The sequence below is a fragment of the Catharus ustulatus genome, chromosome 17 (assembly GCF_009819885.2).
Source record: "Catharus ustulatus isolate bCatUst1 chromosome 17, bCatUst1.pri.v2, whole genome shotgun sequence".
NCBI classification, from domain to species: Eukaryota; Metazoa; Chordata; class Aves; order Passeriformes; family Turdidae; genus Catharus; species Catharus ustulatus.
The window spans coordinates 14,303,625-14,329,600 of record NC_046237.1 but is presented as its reverse complement, the minus strand read 5'-3'; the positions used below and the strand labels follow the sequence as shown (position 1 = coordinate 14,329,600).

The 25,976-nt window shown below is 51.0% G+C and overlaps 1 protein-coding gene across 9 annotated transcripts in view; it reads right to left on the bottom strand.

Moving 5' to 3' along the window:
* Positions 1-25,552, bottom strand: part of CHD6 (chromodomain helicase DNA binding protein 6) — a 95,849-nt gene extending 70,297 nt beyond the window's left edge. For 8 of the 9 annotated variants that reach the window (XM_033074641.2, XM_033074648.2, XM_033074649.2 and 5 more), the window contains exon 1: positions 25,434-25,552. Coding sequence is in view for 1 of the 9 variants with exons in the window: in XM_033074650.1 (XP_032930541.1) it covers positions 24,320-24,322 (3 nt within the window). In the remaining 8 variants the exon portion in view is untranslated. Of the gene's footprint in view, positions 1-24,319; positions 24,524-25,433 lie in introns of those variants that run through there. The other variant, XM_033074650.1, reaches the window with a different exon arrangement.
* Between the last annotated feature and the right edge of the window lie 424 nt (positions 25,553-25,976).

The following is a 25,976-nucleotide window of genomic DNA, read 5'->3' as shown; positions in this document are numbered from 1 at the left end:
ACTCCACGGCACATCCAGTGCTTGCTAGGGCTGGCATGACTGAGCAAATGGGGAAAATTCAGGAAGCAGGGGAAGACTCAGAGTAATTGGTACCCTAAGGAAGAGGTCCTCACCTGACCAGTTTGTCCAGCATGAGGGATGCTGGGACCCACTGCACCTCACTTCAGAGCACATTGCTGAGAGGAGGCACCCAGCCCTACCAAGAACAGCTTCCAGTCTCTTTTCTCCAACTGTGCTCTCCCAATGAGGAAGCATCCCTGGCTTTTTAACAAGCCTCAGGAAACACATCCCTGGCCACACTGCCTGCCCAGAGCAAGGACCAGCCCAGGATAACATTTCAAAGCCCCTCTGTGAGTCTGACTACCCAGCAGAGTTACCCCAGTGTCAGGCTGACCCAAAACACTTTGTTCTCAGGCCCACATTCACCTCAAGAGCTGAACATGTCTGAAATACCACTGTTACCATCTGATCTGAGAAGTCCTTGGGCAACAGCAGGCTTGGTGAGAGGCATCTGTGGCAGCACCCTCCCAGCAGGTCCCAGTGTCCCCATGTGCACCCACTCCAGCGTGTCCCACACAGTCACTGCCGTGGCATGTGAGGTCCACAGAGAAACCCCCAATGCCGCTGTGACCGAGAGCCTGTAAGAAGCATTGTAAAGTTACAGTGCTGGAAGCAGGAAATCTAAGACAAACTGCCACAGGACACCAAGGAATTCCTAGTATGTGGTTTGCAAAAATAGTTACAATGCTAGCATGCCTGTAACTTGTCACAGCACGGAAACAACAGCTCTTCAGGGTTCCCCTTGGCCCACAAACAGATCTCAGAGAACCTCAGACACATCCCACAGCAGTCTCAAACCCACAACTAAAAGAAATCCCCTGATTTAATGTGATATGCATATTCTTGGTCAGGTTTTGAAACTTTAAAGACAACAGAATCTCAAACAATACTCTCTAATATTAATTAAATTTACATACAGTGTAGCTAGCAGTCTGTAACCACAGCAAGTAGCATTCATTGTTTTGCTATTTCAGTCTGGCTGGGAAGATGCTGCAACACACACCTCCTCGCCTGCAGGCTGAAAGCAACCAGCAGAAAATCCTGATGGATCAGTTCCAGCTGCACAAAGCTCCCCAACAAACGCCAAAGCGTCAGCCCAACAACCCTGTGTCCAAAACTGTCAGTGTTTAAATTACCACAGAAGAATAAATAAATTCTAATATTTATCACCTTGTGTGACAGTGAGCTCTGTGCGAAGGTTGACAAGATGCAGATCATTTGGGGAATGGCAGCACAAGTGAGCCTGCAGAGGTGAGGATGTGGACTGCAGGAGAGGACCCAGCACAGCCAGCCCCGCACTGAGGGGCTGCTAATGGAGCTCCTTCCAGAACCCAGTCTGGGTCCCCCAACCCAGGACCCTGCCCAGGCCAGCTGCTAGCTCTGAGAATAGCTCAGATCAGCTGCAGAGGATCAAATAATTGCCCTAGGGATAGGAAATACCAACTATTTTCAGTTTTCTGGGAGCGCTGTTGGGCCAGGGGAGGCAGGGTGCTGGCCACCCAGCCCGGGGGGAGGACAGCCTGACAGCTTCTTATACACTTTTATTGTTGCTTATCCCAAGGAAAGGAAAAGGTTTCCAAGAGATTTTAAATCTCAGACTTGTTTTTCTGAAACCATTTTCCAGACTGCAGTTTTTATAGAAAAATATAAAATACGCAAATTTTCCACCTGAAGCTAAATCCTGACATGTCCCACTTCTGCTTGCAGGTGCAGTCCCGGTGCGAGGGGCATTCAGCACTGCTGGCCAAAGCTTGAGGTGCAGCCTGGATCTGAGCTCATACCCTTCACCACAGGCACTCATCAATATGCTCATGGCTCCTTTTCCATCAAATCTTTGCAGGGTACCTTTAAAAGCCACATGAGATCCCTAAAACTGTTTTACCTGCCAGAAAACTATTTGTGTCCGTAAATAAGCTCCTTATGGTACCATGATATGTCAGCTCCAGGCAGCAGAAGCATCTGCTGCCTCCATGCACTACTGCCTCCATGCCAGGGCAGCAGAAGCATCTGCTGCCCATCTCTCAAAGCAGCACCTCTCCCTCTCCCTAGAAGCCTGATGTCTGGGGTGCCCATGGACATTGCTGTATTTCAACCATACCATCTCACATCTCAGGAGGATATTAAAGGACACTTGGAAATACTCAACATGAAAATACTCCAGTGAAGGTCTAACAAGCACTATTAACTGAACTTCTGTAGGTAGCTGTTCCACAGGAAAAATCCTGTCCACCAATGCTGCATGCTAGTAACAATGCCAGAATCCAAATCTGAAGCTTGGATGCAAAACTGGGAAGGAGCAGCCAGTCTGTGCTAACATCCTTCAACAGCCCTGCTGACAAAAGGCACAGCTGCTTGGCACCCCTGTGGAGCAAACAAGAAGGAAGGGGAAAAGTGATTTAATGTTGCCCAATCCCTGTCTGACTGACGTTGAAACAGCAGTTTTCTGACTTAAAAGAATACATAAAATCCAGAAACACACATATAAAATTTTAAGGAACCCCAGCTCAACCCTGTTCTGCATCACTGGTAAGCCTGGGAAACAGGTCCTCCATGTGCACAGGACAGCTGTGGGAGTGGGGCTGTAACAGCACTGCCAGGACACAGAACACCTGGCCTGGGAGAAGCCTCCTCTGAGAGCCCTTGACTCGGCTTCAGATGTGAAATTAAGATTATGGCTGAAGGAGAGCCAAAATTCATAGCTTGACTGGGGCCAGAAAGGGCCCGCTAGAAGAAAGTAGGGGCTGCTAAAGACCTGAGTTTGCAGACACCTTCCTGCCTTCCTGAAGAATGACCTTGACAATAAGATTAGAATTGGGATAATGCTGAGATAAATAAAGTTTGGAGCTGGAGTGGGGCTGCAAAAGTACATGGAAGCTTCCAAGAATACTGGGCTGGGAGAAAACACTGTTCCAGGGAATTGGTAGAAAACTTCTTCACAGCTTCTCAGGAAAATCAGGGCTATGGCTAAGAAAAAGAAAATCCAGAGATGCAGAGGTGGCAGAGCTCACCTGAGCAAAGCAGGAACTGCATGAGGCCTCCTGGGAAAAAGTCTTTATTAGGAAAAAGGCTGGGGAGCTTAGCTAAGGCTCTGCTGGAAAACCAGCATCAGGGCCCAGAGTAGCACTCATGTGGGGCTGGAAAGGGATGGCAAAAGGTAATGAGGCTGGCATGGAAAATAGTTTAGAAGGTTCCCTACAGTTAGCTGGAAAACAGCTCAGGTCAGGGTCTGGACCAAAAGGAAAGGTTACACCGCACCTGGGGGAGAGGGGCTGCCAAGAGACCCATCTGGGACGCTTTTAGCCAGGAAATGGCTGTGAGTCCTTCCTTACACCCTTTCCTCACAGTCCACAGGCAAACACAGGGTCAGGCTCAGAAGCAAAATGACTGGTGTTACTGCTAGAGCAAAGCCGGAAAGGGGTTGCCAAAGACAAGTGGGAGTAACCCAGAGTGAAAGCTTTGGTGCGAGCCATGAATTAGGGGTCTTCCCTGCAGTTCTTCACAAAAAACAAGAGGCTTGAGTGAAAGCCAGAGCTTACAGCTGAGCTGGGGCTTCAAAAGCCAAGTCAGGACAGCTGGGGTGGGTCAGTTTTCATCCAGGCAATGGTTGTGGGGCCTTTTCAATTGCTCTATGGAAATATGAGAGCCAGTGCCAGGATTAGGGTTAGGGCTGTGAGAGGGACAAAGCCTAAAGCTGCACTTGGACCATGGCAGGAAAAGGGCTGCCAAAAACAAGTGGGGGCTGCCAAGACACATGGGCTGGAAGAACTCTATCTCGATTTGCAGCTCTAAGGCTCAGATGGAAAGCAAAAACTACAGCTAAGGCTGACAGAAAGTGAAAGCTTAGGGTTGCATTTGGAACAGGATTAGAACTGGTATGCCAAAGATTATTTTCGTTTGTTAGGAGCCCTTGTCTGGGAATCACCTTTTGTACTGCAGTTCTTGTCAAGAAGTTCAGCTAAAAATGAGGTTCACAGTAACACTGATGGACAGAAGAAGCCTTGACATATAACTGAAACAGGAATGACAATGGGCTGCCAAAGCAAAGTGGGGGCCTGCAAAGAGACTGGGGCTTAAAGAAACCTGTGATCTGGAAAATGGCTCAGCAGCCTTCTCTAGAGCTTCCCCAGAAAGGAAGAGCTAGGGTTGAGAGAAAGCCTGGAGCTGCAGGCAGAGCCAAGAAGGGGACTACCAGAAGGAAAGGGCAGGAGAACCATGCTAGAAAAAGTCTCAGGTTCGCCTACAAAGCTTCAGGGCCATGTCCACCCATTCCCAAGAAAAGGAAGGCTAGAGACAGGACTGAAGGACAAGAGTTGCCAATGGAGTAGGGCTGGAAGGTGGCTGCCAAACATTTAGGCTGGGAGAAATTTTTATTCGTGCAATGTTTGTGCAATGCCTGGGGGTCGATGTCTCAGGAGGAGAATGATGACAAGGTTTCAGAGAAAGGTATTTCTCCATTAAAGGCAAGACAAAGCTTGTGGTGGTGTGTCTTGATGTGAAAGACAGGTGTCTGCCAAAGAAGGTGGGAATTTCCCTTAGAACGGAAAATATGACCCCCTTCCCTCTGAATTATTCTAACTTTGAAATGCCGTGGCTTTCAGGTAAAGCTATTGGAGAAGGAGCAGCAGTTGTTTCCCTGTGTGTGTGTGTGTGTGTGTGTGTGTACCAAGGCAAACAAACACAGCCCCGAGCAGAGGCAGAGCCCCAGTCCCAGCCGCGTCCTGGCCATGGGCACCTTCCCCTGCAGTGCAGTTCCGGGCACAGCCAGCAGGGGCGCTGCTGGCTCCCGGCCAGGCAAGGCAGCTGCGATGATTCCCCTGTGGCTGCAGGGGGCGCTGTGGCGCGGGCTCGGCCGCCTCTCTCCACACAGGAATGGCGGGCGGGCTGGCGGGAGGGATGGAGAAGGGGCTGCCTGTGGGAACTCACGGCAAGCAGCCGGTCCCTGTGCCCCTCAGGATGGTGAAATGGACTGCAGCAGGAAACCTCGGAGCAGCAGCTGGAACGGCAGACGTGGGCAGACCCCGGATGGCAAACAAAGTGTAGCAAAGACTCTGGAGCAGTGCCAGGAGCAGGGCAACCAAGCAGGCTGGGTGTCGGGATAAAGTGTAGCAAAAAAGGCCGCAGTAGTCTCAGAAAGCAGCAGTAGAAAGCAGGGGAGCTGGGCAGAGGAAGGAGGGCTCCCACAGCAGCTGCCAACAGAGATACTCCCTCTGGGAAGGGGGAGGGGGCCAGGTCCCCTTCTCTGGCAAGCAGAAAGCAGTGCAGGACAGAACTCCACGGTGGCAGCAAATTCTCCCCACAGCAGCAGCCTGCCCCTCTCACCTCTGATCCCGAAGGCAAGAGAGTGAGTCAGGGGCTGAGCCCAGTCCCTTGCACAAAATCTCCCGGTATCTCTGCCCTTCCCAAGAGGAAGCCCTATGGCACCCCTCACCTCATCTCGGCCACTTCTGTCTAAGTATCCTCATTATCATCTCTTAGGCAACAAATGGGAGAAAATTCCCTGAAAAAAAAGAAAAAGAAAAATCCTAACCTTCAACATGGTGTCAGGCTCCTGCCCTCCTTCATTTAGGTGCAAAGGGACTAGACTAGAGCAACAAAGAAAACTTTTAAAAATCAAATGTTTGTTTTCAGAGGCTGATGGTGTGCTGAATTTTTACAAGGACGGGTAAAAGATCAAAAATCTGTAACCTCTTTCTCAAAAACAACACCCATTTTTGTTGAAACCTTAAAAAGAGCCAGCCTGAGGCACTGCACAGATTTGTACTGCAAAACACTGAGAGCCAGACAAGGATTATTCCAGTTGCATAAAGGAGCTTCATCACAAAGAGCACCAACACCACCTAAGACTGAATTACATTAAAACATATTTTGCGGAAAGGAGTTGTAATTAGACTGGCCCACAAATCCAATAGTCTCCACAGCCAGCAAGCTGAAAACAAAGCATGCGTTAACAAGCAAAGAGGACTGTGCCCACAGGTTACGTACAGTAATTTCATGATTACAAGCCGCACTGACTATAAGCCGCATCTCCGGGTGTCAGCAACATTTCCTTCTTTGTCCATACATAAGCCGCACCTGATTATAAGCCACTCTGTCATTCGCAGCGAGGACCCGCGTGCAACAAAGTTGCCAAATAGTAACAGAATCGTGGGGTTTACTGGCTCAGGCCGTGCAGGCTCAGCCCACTCAGGGCTGGGTGGCCCAGTTCGGCGGGGCCGCTCAGCAGGGCCACTCAGGACCGGCTGCCGCTGGGCTCGCTCGCCCTGGCCTGGCGCTGCCCTGCGGTGGCAGGCGGGGACGGAGCCTGCCGGCACCCGCGGTGGCAAGAGGGGAAGGAGCCCCCTGCTCCCGCGGCGGCAGGCAGGGGTGGAGCCTGCCTGCTCCTGCAGCGGCAGGAGCCCCCCACTTACCCCCTGAGCTGTGGGGATGGCAGCATGGAGCCCCCGCCTCCCTCCCCCCACCCAGCGCTGCCAGCACGGAGCCCGCCTCCACCCGCTGTGCAACAAAGTAACCAATTTGTAACAATCGTGAAATCCTGGGTTTTACTAGCAGGTGCTCGGCTCAGCACCCTGGTTGGCACTTCCGGGGTTGGAAATTTCAGAAAATTTTTCAGATATTAGCCGCTCCTGAGCGTAAGCCGCATTTCCGGGGTGGGGGTAAAATTTTAGTCAAAATGGTGCGGCTTATAATAGTGAAATTACTGTACTCCAAGAGCAAGAAAGGGGCTGCATCTGCACCATTCAAGCCCCTCTCAGTTTACATCCTACTCGCCTTTTAGGTGACTCTACTGGTGGGCTTTTACATCTCAAACTCTGTCTGGTTTTGGCAGTACATCCCCAAAAAGGCTACATCCCCAATTTGATCACCAAAATACCTGACAAATAGGCATTCCTCCTTGCAATACAACACATACAGGCAAGTGAGGGTCAGTCAAACAGGACCAGTTCTCAGGGCTCCAACAGGACAACCTCTTTGTGGGGAATGATGCAGGGGGATGGAGCTTGGATTCAGTGGTTGGCCCCCTTGTGACAAGAAAGGCCTTCAGGGAACATGTCCAGAGAAGGGCTACAGAGCTGGGGAAGGATCTGGAGCACAAGTCTGATGAGCAGTGGCTGAGCAAGCTGGGGGAGACCAACCTGGAGAAAGAGAGGCTCAGGGAGGACCTTCTCACTCCCCACAGCTCCCTGACAGGAGGGTGGAGCCAGGTGGACTCTTTCTACCAAGTAGTAAGATATGAGCAAATGGCCCCAGGTTGCATCAGGGGAAATTTAGGTTAGAAATTAAGGAAAATTTCACCAAAAGGGTTGTTAAGCACTAGCACAGGCTGCCCAGGGCAGTACTGAAGTCATCATCCCTGGAGGGATTTAAAAGACATGTGGCTTTAGCACCTGGGAACATGGTTGAGTGGTGGCCTTGGCAGTGGTACATTTACATGTGGGCTCAATGATCTTAAGGGCCTTTTCCAAACTACTTTGATTCTACAGCTCACAGGAAACTGTCAAACAGCCCCCAAAACAAATAAGGCACATGGCACAGTCAGGGGCTACCCCATCTTTCCCCTAGGGAAACATCCAGACTTATCTCAGCCTTTCCTTCTCTCCAAAACCTGCATATGCTCGCAAGATCTCCACACAACCACTGCCGGGGACTGGGCCCACAGATTACTTCAGACACACAAAGTTCAATCTCTGAGTGCAATCTCTGGCATTCCCCCATTGTAGACTTCCACCAATATCCCTTCAAGCACTCTTTGTCTCAAGATTTTCCAAAAGCCCCTCAATCACAGACACATCAAGACACTTCAGAAAGGAAGTTTTATTCATAGCTTCTATCCGAAGAGCAACTTTCATTTCCTGAAGAGAAATCTCATCCACAACACAGTGAGGAAGGTGGGAGTCAGCAGCTCTGAATGCAGTCCTAATTTTGTTTTGCCTTTTCTTCCAGGGTCCTTATTATCTTCAAGCCCTGTCCTCCTTTTTCTGACAGTTTCAGGTGCCCCCAGGTCCCCAGCCCACAGCCCAGGTGTACATATCCACATGCCTTGGCTGCAGCTCAGAAGCTCCTCCAGGCCAGCTCAGCCCCAGAGCTGCTCTGGGGCAACATGAGCACAGCCCTGTCTGTCCTCCCAGGCCATGCCCATAGGGTGGTCACCAACAGGCAAAAGGGCCACAAACCCAGACAAAGCAGAGGCCTCAGAATTGCAGAAACTAATGGTATTTACCTGAGAACACACCTAATTCGGTACAGCAGCAATTTTTTTACTTTACTGGAGCACATTGCTGCATCACAGTGCCACGTTCAGTTGCCTGCAAGAGGCAGGTGACAGCCTTCTTCAAAGGGGAAAAAGCACTGATTTAGCTGTGGAAATAGGCTGCAGCTAGGAAACAAGGGCAGGTGAAACAAATTAACACCCCAGGTCCTTAATGATCCCCTTCAGAAGGGCCAATAAGAAGGGGCACATAGCTTTCTCCAAGTACAACAGGACCTGGGATTCAAAAAGAAGCAAAGCTCACAAGCCACCTCTGGAAAGTCAAGGGGCACCCACAGGCCTGTGCTGGTATGTGCACCTATGTGCCAAAAACACTGGTGATAACCCATTTGGAAAACCTGCACTCTTTCTCTGCCCTGGCTAAACAGGAATTTCGCACTTGAGTTCCTCCAAAGTTGCTGCAGGAAAGAGCAGAACCAGGAAACAGCCTTGGACACTGCAAACTTGTAAGCAGACACACACGAGTACACAAAATTCCAGAATGACTGGAATTCAAAGGGATCTCTTGAGATCATCTTGTACAAGTCCCCTGATAAAGCAGGTTTCTCCTTGACCACGTCTCACAGGACTGTGTCCAGGGAGGTTTTAGGTATCTCCAGAGGAGACTCCATTCAATACATCTCAATTCTGATTTTCAGCCCGTACCTGTGGCAGACATTCAATGACACAACCAAGCCACTCAGCACCCTGCACACACACCCACCATATCTCAATGAAGTGATAAAAATCCAGCAAAGGGATCACATTTGCTTCTCAGCAGGTGTCTTGAATACTGAGGTTCCAGGCCAGAAGCTAGAGCCCATGATCCCCTGAAGCACAGCAAGCTGAGTCCATTGGGATGACAGTCTGCCTTGCACCACTGCTGAGGTGACAAGGTTCTCCAGCAGATACTTTTCCTGGAAAGTCCGGGCACACTGCCAGCCAGGACCACATGATGACGCTACAGACACACAACACTCCGCAAACACAAATTGGGGTCCATGCCTCAGCTACCCACCCTGAGCTAAAAGTGCATTAAGTGGAAGACGTCCCTGCCCATAGCAGAGGGGTTGAAATTAGATAACCTAAGATTCTTTCCAACCTATTCTATAATTCTCTGATTTGGACATCAGCAGTTTTCCAGCTCCTTTTCCTACATGGCAGATGGAAGTACCCCTGAGGGGGCTGATGAGTGACATTCAAGAGGAACAGGAGCCCCACACTTCAGGCTGGAGACCTCTCTGCTTATTACAAACCAGAGAAGTGCTCTAATACAGTACACCTAGCCCCACACATCCTTACTCATCCCCCAAACTACCTAGCACTAGCCCACTGGAGATGTAGGCTTTCCAGAATGACCTTATCTTCTGGCTCCCTGCAGCCAGAAGGTTCCCTTCCCAGGTGCAGGAGCAGCACTTGGAACACACAAAGCAGGCTCAGGGAGGGGAGGTGCCAAGGACAAGGTCTCACTGCAAGCAGCTCCTTTTGAGATTGATGTATCAAGAAGTGTCTTGACCGCCATGTATCAGCAGACTTCTGGTGACACTTTCTTCAAGGTGAGGGATGCAAGTCTCGCTCACCTCCTCAATATCATGTAGCCCCTTCTCTCACCTCCCTCCTCTAGTTCTGATGACAAGAAGGATGCCTTGAAAATACAGATCTCAAACAGGCACAGTACTTTGTATACAACCCTGAAGGACAAGCAGAAAGATAAAGAATTGCGTAGCCATGCTATGAAATTACTGATTTTCAGACAAACAGGTCTTTGCTGATGAGCCTCAAGAAGTGCTGCATCTCCCCAGCGCTTGGGCATAGCTTGAAGGAAAAGATATTAATCAGGGGTGCCAGGTCCAAACCTGCTGCCCAGTAGCAAGCCAGGCTCATGGATGGCAGCTAGCCTAGAGGAAGTTGGGTGGCTCAACACTGCCTTGCTGCTCTGCACGTGAGGATGTACAAACCTGTCCTGACAACACTGGCAGAGGTCACAGACTGATGATAAGTCTCAGGAATAAGAACTTCAGGCAGCTCCCAAAGACACAGCACAAGGGCCCTGCCCAGCCCTGCCAGACACAAAGCAGCAACAAATGACACCAGGCACCGGGAAAACCGAGAGCTTCCAGAAGTCAGTCTTCCAAGGAAAGAGTCCTGGTCTGTCTTTTGCTCCACACACCAATCCCTGGGCCAGTGTCAGCAGCTGTCCTTGTGTGTTCACACCATTCTAGACTGGTAGGGACACCCCACTGCCTCATATAAGCTGCAGAGTAGCTCTCTCAGGGAAGAGGGGCTACTCCAGCCCTGGATGCTCAAGAGCTGCTCTGCTCTCCATCACCTGCTGTCATTGTGGGAGTAGCCCTTGGCTCAAACACAGAGCAGTGTCTCATTCCTGATAACAAACCCTACAGCCTTGAGGAAAGGAAGTAGCCAGTGGCCCATTCCCTATCTCATCCAGGGATGACATAAGCTGTGTCATTTCTCTATGAGGGTCAGGCATCACATTAGGCCTTTGTAGAGCTGAGACATCAGTACTGCTGCTCTAGCAGGAACTCTCAGAGTCCTGATTTGAGGTCAGAGACAGGAATAACCCCAATATCTCATGGTGTACCCCATGCTATGGGTACCATCCCACAGCCTGGAGAGCCTCACACCAGCTCACTGCCCAAAGCATGTCATGCCAAATGGGATCAAAGTGCTGGGTATATGGGACCAGCCTCGACAAGCAAATGAGAATCATTCCCACAGGAGCCAGGAAGGGTGCCTGCATCTGCCTGAAGTCAGATGAGGGACATAAGGGCCATGACTCGTCAAGAGGTTTGCTGTGTTCCCCTGCTACTCCTGGCCAACCATTAAGAGAGCTATGAAGTAGCAGACAATAGATCAGAACTGATAGGATCTGGCAAGCTTTCTCAGGCAAGCTGGAAGAGAAGGCCCCAGGCCCTGGCAGCACCTCCCCATCAGAGGAACCACCTCCTCAACAGCTTTGGTAAAGCAGACAGCAAGCCCAGGGACAACTAAGCAGGGCCCAGGCATCAGCCACCCTCCCTACCTAATGCATCCACATTACAGGTGAGCAGCAGTAAAGGACTCACAGGTCTAGCTGGGACAGACCAAGAGCAGAACCTGGAATCTGTGCTGTTCTTCTGCTTGGCTTGACCAACAGTGTTCTCTGAGAACAAATAGCAAAGAGACACAGCTGCAGTCCTCCAGGGCTGTTTGAGTCTTGCTACCTTATCAATCCCTGCTCCTAAGCAGGGCTGAACAGGCACATCTCAGCCAGCAGAGCTGCCAGAGCTTGAAACTTGAGTGTCTGCTGCAATCCAGAGGGACTCAGGGAACTACATTCCTGAGGGCTGCATGGAAAAGAGGTTCTGCAGAAACATCTCCCTGTCAGCAGAGTTCCAGGCAGGGGAGACACACACTGACAACACAACTGCCTGCGAAACACTAGAGGCAGAGCTAGGGGAGGGGTCAAAGAGAATCACGGCACAAGAGTGACACTTCTCGCCCTGGCTCCTCCCCAACTCTGCAAGTTGAATTAGGAAAGGCTGCATGGGCCAGCAAAGCCTCTCCAGTGGGCAAAACAACAACACACTGGCTGCTCCTCTGCAGCACACTCCCATCACCCCGAGCACCTCTGCAGGACACCCTCTGAAGGAGGTACCAAGTCCCTGTCAGCAACTACCTGTATGCAGGCTGTCATGCAAGCAGCCTGGCAGGCAGAGCACAGCTCTCTCCCCACAGCCTGCTGCAGCAGGATTTGTTTATGTGTCTGCAGCTGCTCTGTGCCTTCGCCATGGGAATCCAGGCTGAAGCTCCATCCGTGCCGAGCGAGAAGCAGGCTCGCCGCACAGCCCGGCAGGCACAGGGCTGCGGGGGGCTCGAGTCCCTGGAAACGGGCCCGCTGGAGCGGCAAGCCGCATTTCCAGCCTCCGCAGTGCCTCCCCCACATCCTGCCTCCAGCCCTCCGCTGGGGGTACAGAATGCCAATCGCGGGTTGTAATTTTTCCAAGTTAAAAATAACCCAGTAGTTCAGCATGAGAGGAGCAGCAGCAGCGATGCAGGGGGCTGTGGAGACTGCAAGCTCATTGCCAGGCAGCACGGCATACATTCTCCTTCCCAAACAGAGGCTGTGGAGAAGCAGCTTCCCAGCTCTGCTTACACAGCTACAGAAAACAAGACTCCCTCAGCATCCCATCAGGAGACGCTTTGCCAAGCGGTCTGCATTTCAGAGCTGCCGTAACACTCCATGGCACCATGGGGCAAGAGGACACAGGCCCCACACTCCTGAGCTGGACACGCAGCCGGATGAAGGAAGCAAAGGAGGAGAAGTACACAGAGGTCCAAATAAACCAAAGTAAGGGAGCAAACATGCAGCAGGCAAGTACACATGTGCAGGACAGGCAGAGCATCTTACCAACAGCCAGCCCCAAGGCACACAGCCATGCTGCAAGCAATTTTCTGTTCTCAAAATATTTTAATTTTTAACAAAAGAAGGTGGGGGGAACAAACTGTGTTCTCTGTGGGACCAGGGGAGCCCAGAAATCTGCTGATAAGGACACCAAAAGCACATTTCAAACCTGCAGTACCTTCCCAGGACACCCAACTTCACCACCCCACAGGCAAACAGACAACAAGACTTTGACAGGCAGGCAATAAATCACCACAATCTCCTTGCCGCTTGCTCCCTTGCTGCACAGCATTCCCCTCCAAAAAGCCTGTTCAACACCAGCACTCCGCTCCCAAGCTCTCAGCCCTACAGTGACAGCCACATCAGAGACCCTGGGGAGACACCTGGGCTCGTGCCATTGCCTGGTCACAGTGGATGCTCTGTTGGCACCCAACAAGCAAGAGAGCACATGCAAGCTGGATACAGCCCCTGGTAATGCAGCTTCAGTCAGCTGCACTCATGACTTTCATGACAAGATCACGTGGCAGAATCAGCAATAGCTCCTTTTTGGAGGGTTTTCAAATGCAGCTCCTAACACAAGACCATAACCACAATGACCTTCAGCAGCTGCACAGTGCCAGAGGGCTGAGAACTGAGGGCTCACTCAGAGTCCAGCAAGCCAGCAGTGAGCAGGGACGAACAGCACAAGGGAAGAGAAAGCAGCAGAAGGGCTAAAACTCCTTCTCTTTATTCGGTGAAGGCCCATCATGAACACAAAGCCATGCCTGGACATTCAATATGCACACAAAGCACTACAGTTTGCTCCTTAAAAAGAGGGAAACTTCATCTGAGACCATAAAATGCATTTCCCTCATCACCTTCGTGAACAGCCCAAACTGAGGGGACACACCACTCCCAAGTGGCACAGGAGTTACAAGGTGGCTATCTGCAGTGGGGATGCACCCAGTGTCAGCTGTACCCCCTTCCCCATCATGGGGATGCACCCAGCATCATCTGTGTGCTCTTTATCATGTCATCATCCTGCTACCCAGGCATGCAGGAGCTACCAGTAGCTAGGTAAGTTTCTCAACCCTACTGTGTCTGTTGCCTTCTGATCTGCTGGTCAAGAGTCTGACTCCAAACAGTTGCTCATAAGCCTCAGGCAGTGGATTTTAATCCTCAGCATCAGCAAGGCAAAATAAACCCAGAGGAAAAACAAACCAAATCTCTACAGTGCAGCACCTACGCAGTCAAGAGAGAAAGGAGACAGACCAAGCTTGCCCAGACTTGTAGCTGGCACCCAGCAGGCTGGGCTCCCACAGGGACAGGTGCTTGACCACACTCAGTGCCAAGAGGCACGATTTCATGGGCAACAATACGCTGGTGTGCACGAACAAGTGCAGCACTCCTGCACACACAAGGGTCTACGGTGGCTCCCTGCAGAGCAGTATCCCACCAGCATGATTCATGTGCCTTGTCAAGAGCATCCCCAGCTCAAGCTCCTGACACATCAGCAAAGCCCACTGCACATCACTGATGCAGCACTTTCCAGAACTCTGCTACCTATTAAACACAAACATGCTCCAGTGCAGCATCCAATCCAGGCTACCACATAGCCCAAACTAACTGCCCTGTCTGACAAATATTAACAAGCCATTCCTCCATCACCAGTACCAAATTCTCCTTCTACTTTATTCACCAGTCCTACCATACTGACCAGAAAGCCAACAAGAAAAGACATGGAGTGTCCAGAGAACAGACAGTGACAGTGGCCATAAAGCCTTCCCACTTCTTCCATCACACTCCCAGCACCTCATTTCCTACTCTAAAATAAGGAAAATGCAATATCTGTATTCACATGCTACAGGAAAGTCCTGAGCTCCAGAAGCCAATAAAGCCTATGGCCAAGTGTCACTTCCACAGCTCTCCCACTACCTCTGGCATCCTGCTGCAGGCTGGAGGCAGCCAGCTCACAACCCCTCTCCTGGCCTGTGGGATTCAGAAGCTCACTGCTCACAGCAGCTCAACACAGTGGCATGACCAGCTTGCTGGCAACCAAAAAGATGCCTGGTGGGCAACTCCTCTTAGCCTGGGACAGTCCACCCAATCTGCTCCTCCACAAGGCAGGGAGGTGCCAAGGCGGTGTGCTTCAGCTGCCATGGAGGCTGTGGAAAGCCTCTGGTCAGAGTGACAACATAACCCTAGCTACATTTAAATGGAAATGGGCAAAGAAGCTCTGAGGAGACACTCAGTGCTGGAAGCAGGCTCTCTTCCCTGAAGTCCCTGGCTGCTACCCCTGTGTAACGAGAGAATTGTAGGCTTAGCTCCTGCTAGCTTCCTGGACCAGCAGTCATGAGGAGCCAGACTTCCCAGTAGTGTAAGAAAAAAGGCCTCTAATGAATTACTGAGCTCAAGGGAGCAGAGGGGCTGCTGTCAGTTGCTTCAGAGGCTTCTTGCATCAGGGCAAAACATCCAGCTGCTCTTCAGCTACCAGAAGGGATATAGAGGTTTCAGCAAAAACCAGCACCCTGTGCACTCTGCACATTTTCCTGCTGCCTTTTATTTCTCACACAAGTGCTCGAAGCTGTCCAAGTCCATCTCCAAGGTCCTTGTCCCTACAAAGAAGCCAGCAGGCACATAACTTAACCTTTATTAATAAGAAAGGCGTACAAAAGCCAGTCCAACCTGTAGACCTTGACAGCTAGCCAATTCAAAGAACATTTTATAAGGTTTGAGAGCTTTACACCAAACTGCACCAAACTCATACTATCCCAAGGTAGATGGCCAAAAAATTAGATAGCATTCCTGAAAGTACAGCTCTTTTCTTCTTGCTGTTGTTTATAGCCTACACAGCAAACACAAGGTGTCAGAAAACAGCTTTGCCACACTGCAAACAGCTCCTCAGAGGCAATCACAACCCTTTTTGCCTCTATTTTCTAATGCTAGAATAGAGACAAAAAATCAAATTTACATCAGGGCTACTGAGAAGGTGAATAAATGCAATGCACCTCAAGATTTGGCTATAGACGCATATGAAGGACACATCTGACACCCTGAGCAGAGTTCATGCTGAGAACACATAGCAGCACTGGCCACAGCCCCATGTAGTGATGGAGACCTCACTGCACAGTCCAACCATGCTGAAAATAATTTCTTCAGGAATTTCTGGCAGTCTGCTCCAATTGAAGCTCCCTGCCACAGACCTCCACAGTGGATCACTCTTACCCCTGCCAGTCATACACCTGATGTCCTCACATCCCTGTTTGCTCCTGTTACCTGCTGACTAAGGTATTCCCCATTGTTGTCCTGCTATAACCACAGTAAAGACAATGGGTGAAAGAAAAAGTCAGTGCCCTCCTGCTTCATCTAATGAGTAGCCCACGGGAATGTGCCCAAGCAAACATTCAAGGAGCTGAATGAAATGTGGCCAAGTCACCAGCAGCACGGCCACAGGAACAGAGTCAGCATTTTAAACATTTCCAGGCCCTCACAACAGGATGGACACCACTGCTTTGCCAAATGCCTCATCTGTGCACAGGTGGCAGAGTGGCAAGGGGTGTACAGTGCCTGAAGGGAGCTAAGGGCCAGCCTTACTTTGCCTACCATGGCCATATCTTAGACCACAGCTTGTGAGCACAGGCATCAAAGGCTGATCCCAGGGTACATCTTAGTGTGTGATAAATGAGCAGCTCTTTTTTGGGCCAGGCAGCACTGCATCCTGGTCCTAGGGATCTCAAAAAACAGGTGATAAAGGAATCTCAGTTTGGTCTATGCTCTCACACACAGTGAAGACTGGGGCGGGGGGGAGCATAGAAAGGATCTCCAGGAGCAGGAGGACATTTTGCTACACTGCTCACTCTCCAAGCACAGGGCACTCCAACACCAGCTTACAGAGGGCCCTTGATTGATGCTGCTCTGTTGGAGAAGAGCTCCTGCACCCACACAGTATCTGTCCTGCTTAGCGCTGCAAACCCAGGCCATCCACTCCAGGGCAGGGCAGAAAGGTTGGCTGGCAGAGCCCTGCCTGCAGCACAGCCAGATACTAGGGAAGCCAAGCTGTTCATCAGCACCCAGGAAGATAACATCCCAAATAACCACAGTCAGAGCTTTTATATGCTGTTGGAACGTCCCACAACTCACAAAATCTAGCAAATCTCGCTCCAAAACAGCAATAGACAAAATCTTCTATTGTCCAGACCTGAGAAGGTACTTTGAGACAACAATCTCCAGAGTTCAGATGCCATCTGTAATAAGACATTCGTCTCAATAATTTCTTGCCTTGCATTTGTCTTTTACACCATCACAAGAAATACAGTAATTTCACGATTATAAGCTGCACTGAGTATAAGCCGCACTTCTGGGTGCTAGCAACTTTTCATTCTTTGTCCATACATAAGCCACACCTCATTGTAAGCCGCACATTACAATACAGAGTGTGATAAAAGGTATCTGTTCTATCACCATCTGTTGAGGGTGGGGGCAGTGATCCTTATCTAAACGGCAGATATTCTGCTAATGGGCCATCCATTGAAACCAGGCTGGGCAATGTTCTTTATCTTTTCATAACTCATCCTTCCTCCAAAGAATCATTTTCTGTTAATGGCCCATTGAGTCCCACTGTGTCCCAACATCCCACTGGAAGTTGCTCCAGCCAGGGGGAAAAGCCCAGCATTTCTTACCAAGATAAAAACAGAGGTTTTGGGACACTAAGGGAGCCCCTTTCTCCACTGGACTCCAGAGGAAAACCAGATTTCTCCACATCACCACTGGACCTCCGGAGGGAAACTGCACCTTGTACAGGAGCACTGCTCTAACTGAGCCACATCTGTCACTGCAGGAGGATGCAGCCACCATTTAATGGGACTGCTACCAACACCCTGCTGTTAGGATGTCAGGCTGTACTCTGACTTTGTCAGGGTTTGGAGTTTGTTTCTTTGTAGTACTGTATTTCTATTTTAATTTTCCTAGTAAAGAACTGTTATTCCTAATCCCCATATCTTTGCCTGAAAGCCCCTTGATTTCAAAATTATAATAATTTGGAGGGAGGGGGTTTACATTCTCCATTTTAAAGAGAGGTTCCTGCCCTTCTCAGCAGACATCTGTCCTCCAAACTAAAACAGCAACTTTTCATTCTTTGTCCATATATAAGCCGCACTCTGGGTTCGGACCAAAATTTTAGTCAAAATGGTGTGGCTTATAAATCGTGAAATGACTGTACTTAAGTATGGGAGGCTGAGAACAGCGCCAAATAGAAATTCTTCAACTCCTCTTGTGCAAATGGTCGGGTTCAGTGATACCAGCTCCTCAGCTGTAGGCAATGCTTTAATACACTTGGCTAGCCCTTTTAAATGGTGAGCACACAAAAGGCCTGCCCAGACACACTGCAAGTAGAACACTACCAAAAGCGCATATAGAGAGGTAGCCCCTTCTTGTCTCAGGAACAGCGAGGAGAGTATCAACCTTGCCAGGCTGGAGAGCCACAGCTGCACAAGTAGGGAATGCATGGGCAGGAGCGGTTCCTGCCAGAGGATGCCAAGCTACTGTCACTAACGCTGGCTGCAGAGTCCCATCTTTGCAGAGTCCTTTTTTCCAAACAGAACTGGAACACCAGAGCACAGTAAGCTTCTTCCAACAGCACACAGGCAGACCTGCTGTGGATCTCTCCTGGCCTAAAGTTGCATTCATCCAGGGCACAGATACAGAAGATGTCTTGGACACTCCTGGTCAACCAGCACCATTGTCATGGGGTCAGCCAGCCAGCAGGCAAGCACACAGCATCAGCTGCATCAAGCTACCCGTTTTGCCTGGCAGGTATGCAGACATCAATCTCCTCTGACATGTAGCAACGTGGAAGCCAGACAAGCAAACCCTAGACAGCAGGACAGCACAGTTCCCACAAACCCATGTCCTAGCCCACTCTTACTGCACATACCTGTACAAAGACCAAACCAAAATGGTTTCCACATCCCTTCTCCCTCTGTACTTGGATAAGCTACTCATTCTTAACCATTCCTGCAGCAGGCATCTCTGGATGAACAATCATACAACAAGGTTGCGTCCAGAAATACGCTTCTGCCTTGTGTTGGTCTCTCTCTTCCAGCTAAGGGTGACAAAAAGAGCAGGAAGGAGAGCTGGATCCGGGAAAGGGTTTAAGGACACTGTCCTCAGCCCTAATGCCATGCTCCACTCAGCAGAGTAGCCAATGGAGAGCCTTTCTAGAAACCAGAGAGTAGCATCTGCAGATAACCACATTTCCACATATAGCATACCTTGTCAGATGTGGGCACAGCTGCACCTATTTGAACACATAGGTCCTACAACCTGCAGAGTCACACCTGAATTCAGGGCCCTTGAAGAGGGTCCTGAATTGGAATTACAAGTACCAAAGCCTCAAAGAACCTGTGCCCACAGTGACACGCTCCTTCCTTTGCCTTCAGGACTCAGGACCTCGACCCTCGCACTAAAAGCACAGTGTGGGACTGGCCAAACTCCAAACCAGCGACTTTATTCTTGGACAAACTCTCACCCTTCAGAGCAAGGAGGTGGAGAAGTCACTGTGACTGGCCCACAAATCTGCAACCACAAACCTCAGCACCTTCACAGAAAGCACAAGCCTTGTTTCAGCCAGCCTCCCCGCAACATCACTGCACAGCAAACACAGCACAGTCTCTGCTGTCTGCGGTGGAGGAGAGAAACCTGCTTTTATGTATGCACCAAAGTGCATGCCGGGAAAGACTCAGATACTCTGGTGAGGGGCACCCTGCAGGGACTGAGAAAGATCACTGAGAAACAGGGCTTTGCTTGCCCTAAAGCAACAAGCAGGGAAGCATACAAATAGGAGCAATGGGCTGTACATTCGCACACCCCACTGCACTCCTTCCAAGGCTAGGCAAGCACAGGGTATAGCAAGGATGCACCAGGCATTTAAAGAAGTCATCAAAAATGGCTTTTCAGATCCTCAATTAACAGACATTGAACACTTAAACTTCATTTTAGCTAAAGTATATTCTAAGTTCAACCATTGAGGGTTAAAAGTACTCTGTACAAGACCTAGAGAACTCAAGGCAGTGGCTCACACAAAAATAGCAGCTTTCACAGCACATCTATAGCAAAGCACTAATGTTTATTCTTGTATCTAGGACTAACTTTAATTCTGCCTCGATGCACATATATAACAAGGCATTAATGTTTCTTAAAGAACCAGTTTATCACCTACCTATATCAAAGAAGTGGAAGTCCCCTGTAACTTTGGAGCACCCTCATTCCTGCATGTAGCCAATTGCTAGTGCTGGAATTCACTTTCCAAGGCAGCCATATAGTGTAAGTTGAAGTGCAAAATATGTCCATAAAACAAATACCTATTTCCAGTGTAATAGAGAGGGAGCACAACTCCCAACAGTGGTTGCTAAGGGGGAGGACCTGATAGGTGATTCCCTCAATTAGCTAAAGTCCTGCTTCTGCCTTCAAAGAATTGCAAATTAAGTATCTCCTAAGGAAGAGGCAGAGGGTCTTGCATCCCAGGGGGTTTGAATACTAAAGGCAGTAAGTTCTTCTGCCACACAGGTCTGCTGACAGACACGGCCACAGGGACACAGCCCCACGCCGCCTTCCCCAACAGGCCTCTGCACAGGCTATTGGCTGGGGTCTCCCACACATGCCCATGACCTTCCCACCTATTTTCCCGTGCCAGAGCTCCCAGGCTGCAATTCAAACAAGTAATTTAGGACAACATGAGATAGTGAAGGAAACAACCTTGCCCATCCACTATCTGTTTCTCCCTTGCAACCACAGACATGTTAACAGGACATGCAGCCAGCTCAGGGGCTTAGAGTAACACCAGCCTGACCCCTGATACAGCTACTCTACTGCAAAGCAGGGCTCCACAGGTCCCACATTTTTATAGAAACATTTAGAAAATACTCTGAAAATTAACACTGACAAGCATAACTTTTCCTGCTTTAAGCACAGTCACCCCAAAAGGAAACAATGAATTACCTATATTTCAACCCAGACTTCCCATCACAACTGAGCCAAATGGCAGAGAGAACCAGACAAGTGTCAGAAAGCTCCACCAGAAGAGATCTAAACTTAATCTTACCAGGAAAAATGCAAACCAAAAAATTCCCAAACACCACAGTAAAACAAACCACCCCAAAACAACCAGTATAAAGTTTCAGAAAAGGCAAGCCTGCAGAAGGCATGCTGTACCTCAAAGCGCAGATGTTCATAATATCATGAAGCAGCATCCCTCAAGGGGAAACCAGGGCTGGAAAATATGATGGGCACCCCACAGCCAAGCCAACATCTCACCCTCAAAGTAACATCCGCACTCCTTGAGCCATACCCAACACGCCTCTGCAAGCACATTTCCAGCACCCACTCAAAAAGCTAAGAGGGACTGGGACTTGGTTCCCATGCTTCTCATTTTCTTTTCTGGACTGAAAAAGAATGTTTCGCTCCTGTTAGAGCAAGATTTATACTCACTACAGGCTGAGAATGCCTTGGAGACAACAGGCTGCAGTGTGGAAACAGCATGCACCCCTTCACCTCAAGACAGTATTTCCTCCACAGAGAGAAGACCCTCACACAAAGGATGGGTCAAAAGCTCCCATGACCCCCACCTGATGCTAACATAACCCTGGACCTCTCTAAGCACTGGGCCCAAGGGCAGCACAGAGCAGGAGCTCTATAGTCAGGCACAAACTCTCCCACCTTTTAGCTGACTTTCAAAAGAGCCAATTATGCTCAGGCGTTCCCTGGAGCACAGACATAACCTTTCCCCAGATATCTGCCAGAGACTGGCCTTAAGTATTAAAGCCCAGACAGAGTGTCTCAGGTATACCCCTAATTCTTAGGCTGACTGGACACATCCAACATAACAATGTTCAAAATTATTAGCCACATATTGGTGGATTGCTAGGCTGCATCCCAGATTTTCCCATATAAGGGAAAGTTGAAGGCATTGTCCTATCACACAGAAAACATATTGCACCAGCCTGAGACATTAGGAACAAAATCAGAGGCTCCTCATGTCATAAGCTGACACCCAGAGAACCACATTTTTCCCTTTTTGCTGCCAGGTTGGTCAGTTTTCCCCAGCTCTGTTATTCCACCAGGGGCTGGTGCCAGATGATCACTGGAGGCTGGGAGAGGCATTGCCCAGCACAGCACTCACAGCACAGTGCTGCACAGGGTCCAGCACTTCCTCAGAGGGTTTTGGTCCTATCACCACCACGCTTGGCAACACAGGCACTGATAATGGCACCTCACACAGTCAAAGGTAATTCTGTTTCCATGGGTTTTTAGGGTGCTGAGAACACACCACACAAACCCTGCATGTCACTAACACTCTGCTGCAGCAAACATCGCTGCCCCACTGCATATAGACCCTTCACTCTCCTGACCATCTTCTCTCCCCTTGACAGCACTTGTTGGCTTTCAACAACCACTCTGCCTCTGCTTTCACAGAACAGGGTAGGACCACCAACACCAGAGGCTGACTCCAGTGCCCCAAGCAGGAACTGGGGATGAGCAAGGAGAAATGCATCTGCTGCTACTTGCAGGACAATGAAATAAGCCCTCTCAAGTGCCCCAAGGCCCGTGAGATGTCAAACCACTGAGCTTGACAATGTCTCTTTAAGACAAGCTCAGAGCAGCCTCCCCACGCATGCCTCCTTTCCAGACCCAACACAGGAGCCTGCATTCCCGCACCAAGGGCTCGATCTCAGCACAAGGCTAAGCAGCTCCTCTCCCTTAGTGAGGGTAAGCTCCTGCACACTGATGAGGACGATATCAGCTCTTATCTGCACAAAGCCCAGACAGGCCAGGACACCACAGCAAAACACAAAGGCCAGCTCTGGCAGCCTCTCAAAAAACAAGTCTCACAAAGTCACCCAGCTCACAAAAACAGTTCACGTGCTTGTACAAAGCCCTCTTGAAATAACACAAACCACTGCAGTGAAACTCTATATTACCCACCTGTAGAAGTTTATGTGTTTGGGGAAAATCTTGATAAAATATTAAAGATCACTCAAGGAAGACTAGATCTTAAAAATTATTGTGATTACACTTTTGGGATGGAGAGGGGGGCAGAGACTTACTTCCAGCTGAAGAAATGCAGTAAAAAAGCAGTCAGAAAAACCAGACACTCTGAGAGCCTCATCCACCAAGCCACTAGAAATCAACAGACCCCAAAAAGACCCACAGCACTGACACGTGGGTCTAACACGGGAACACCAAGGACCAGCTGCTCAAAGACAAGCAGCATGGTCCCCTAAGGCCACCATGCAGGACAACAGAGAAAGAGGTAAATCACACCATTAAAAAGGCATATACTACTAAACTAGACAGCAACACTCAGAACACAGTAACAAAGCCCCTGGCAGCACCTTCCATAAGAGATGTGCATTATTCACAGATGCAGCATGGATAAACACTGCAAGAGCTGCCTTAGTGTCAGAATCATACAGGGTACCCATACTGGCCTGCAGCAAGGGGCTGCAACTGCCTCCTCAGGGACAGGGCAGTCTGTGTTTCTGCTGGGAAGAATGAGAATAAAGGAACCAGCAGTAATAAACAGCCAAGGCTGTGGGGTGGGCTTCAAACTTCAAAGTGCAAACAAACCAAGATCACTCATTCTCAAAGTCCTTTCCTTGACTTCAGCTTTTGCCTGAAGAATAAAAACATGTACTTTCAGTTCTGCTGCACAAGGCATACACGCTGATAGGATCCAGTTCTCCTAGTTACTGTGTTTTTCAGCTTGAAGCACTTGAGGGGCAACATACAATGAGCTTCACCCCACGGCCTCCATCTCTGCAGTAAGGCAGTGCAGCAGTATGTCCAGCACCCCTGAAGGACCTGCAAGAACAGGCAGCTGTACCAATTCAGAGACACAGGCTGAATTAGCATTCCCAAAGACAAAATTCTATTTTGTAATGGAAGAGGAAGCAATTTCCAAGAAAGGAACCTAGGGGCAGCCCTAAATCAAAACCAACCCGCTCAAGGCCAAAATCCTTGTGAGAGAAACAACTTATTTACTCCATGAAGAATTTACTCCCAAAGCAAAATATGCTGTTATTGCTTCATACTTCAACAGTTTGACTAACACTACAATTTCTCTGCAAAGGAGCACAGCAGAGTTCTTGCATGAAGCAGGTAAACAATGGGCAAGGAAGGGGAAGACAGCACTTTTTCCCATACCATCACCTGAACAGGGCCCAAAATCAACAGCAACACTTCACAGCAGAGAAAACACTCTCTGAGAGCTCAGTGTTTCCCCTCCTCTGGCAACACTCTAATCCAACTGAGTCGACAGCACTTAAAAAGATACTCTGCAAATGAAGGGGTCAGGGATAAACATTTAACAAGACAACAGCATCTATCTGCCCCCCAGGAGCCCCGTGCCAGCTGAGGGGTGCAGGAGGCTTCTGCCTAGTCCCACCGGACACTGCACAAGCACAGCCAACCACCTCCATCCATCTCCCCTCATTCTCCAACCCCAACAACATTTGCTGTATTTCCTGAGCAGGTCGTAAACAAGAAAAAATACTGGGCTTTTGGCTAGAAGCATGCCAACTCCCTGAAGAAACAAAGCAAGCATTTTTCATAGCAAAATTACAAAAATACTCTACCATATCAAAGGCCAGAAGCAGACCAGGCAGAACCAACTCTGTGTGTGCTGAGGCAGCCTGCCGGGACCCGCGGTCCCCGACTTCACTGGAGTTCAGTGTAGTTGTCAGCAGGCAAATTGATAACCAGAGACCCGCTCTCAGGCGGGCGCAACCCCGCAGCAGCAACCTGAGCTGATAATTTCGTTTCCTCCTCCCGTATTGTTTGTGTGCGTGTCTCTCTCAGCCTTCATCCTACAAACCCCACCGATCAAGCCTAAAATCCACCTCCATGGCCAGTGAACACCACTGGCAAGCACAGGAGAACCCCACGGCGCGGCCGCCGACACGCAGCGGGCGCGATGACTGCGGCGAGACGCGGCTCCGCCGTGACTGCGATGCCTCGGTTGTGACATGGCTGCGGTGTCACAACTGATCCGCGTCTGCTCCGCACGCAGCGGGACGGAACCGCGGGGACAGGGACGAGGCCCCGGCCCGGCGCGGTGGGAGCAGCCCTTCCACCGCATCCCCTCCGCGCCTGGGCTCGGCGGCGAGAGGCCCGCGGCCCGGGGCCTCCACTGCGCAAAGGGACCCGCTTCGCCACGACCGCCAAGTTTAAAGACTTAATTACTGATATTCTTGAGCACCCCAGTCGAGATGCCGGGGGGGAAGCTGTGCCCCGCGGCGGGCTCCGGCACCCTGCAACCGGGGGGAGCCCCCTTCCCCCTCCCCGGCCGGGAGGAGCCTCCGCGCAGTGCCGTGGGGAGCCCGCCCCGCCTCCGGCCCCGCACGCCCCGGGATCCGCCGCCGCTACCGGGGGCGCCCTGCCCCGCGCTGCCGGCCCAGAGCCGGCGAGGCCCGGTCGGGGACGAACAGCAGGGCCGGCAACACGGGCCTCGGGCCCCCCCGCGATGCCGCGGCCCGGGGGGCGGGGGAGGGCGGCGCGGACGGACCCGGAGGCACCGCCGCCCCTCCCCGCGGCCGGAGCCATGACAGGGCCCGCGGCCACCTCGGCCCCCGCCCGCCCCGCGGCCCGCGCCGCCGCCGCCGCGTTCATTCATAGCGCCGCCCTGGCGCAGCCCCGCCACCGTCCTGGCCCCGCCGAGGGGGCGAACCCAAAGTTCGGGGCAGAACTTACCCAAAATGGCTCCGCAGCCACCCCAACACAAACAGCTTTTATTTGGTGAAGTTTAGCCCAGCACCCTGCAAGGACACCCTAACCTCGCCCGGGCCCGCCCCCGCAGCGCGCCCATTGGCTGTCCGGAGCCACGCGCCACCGCCCATTGGCGGGCCGGCCCGTCAGCCGCGCGGCGCTCGCGCCAAGCTTGGCTGCAGCGCGCCCGCCGCTCTCTCCATTGTGCTCCTGTTTGCACCGATGAGAGCGCGGCGCTGATTGGCTGCGCCACCGCCCCCGCGCGCCGCCGCCCCGCCCGCGTGCTCCACGTCCGCGCCCGCCGAGCGTTGCCCGGATGTGAACCGGACCCGAGCCCCGCCCCGGGACCCGCCCGTGCCACACCGCGACCTGTCCGCACCGCCCCGGGACCGCCCCGGGGCTGCCCGCACTCTCCGCACCGCCCCGGGACCTGTCCGCACCGCAATCTGCCCGCACCGCCCGGCCCTGTTGTGGGGCTGCCTCTGCCCCATCCCCGCGCCGCGCTCCCCGCAGGCGCTGCCGCTCAGG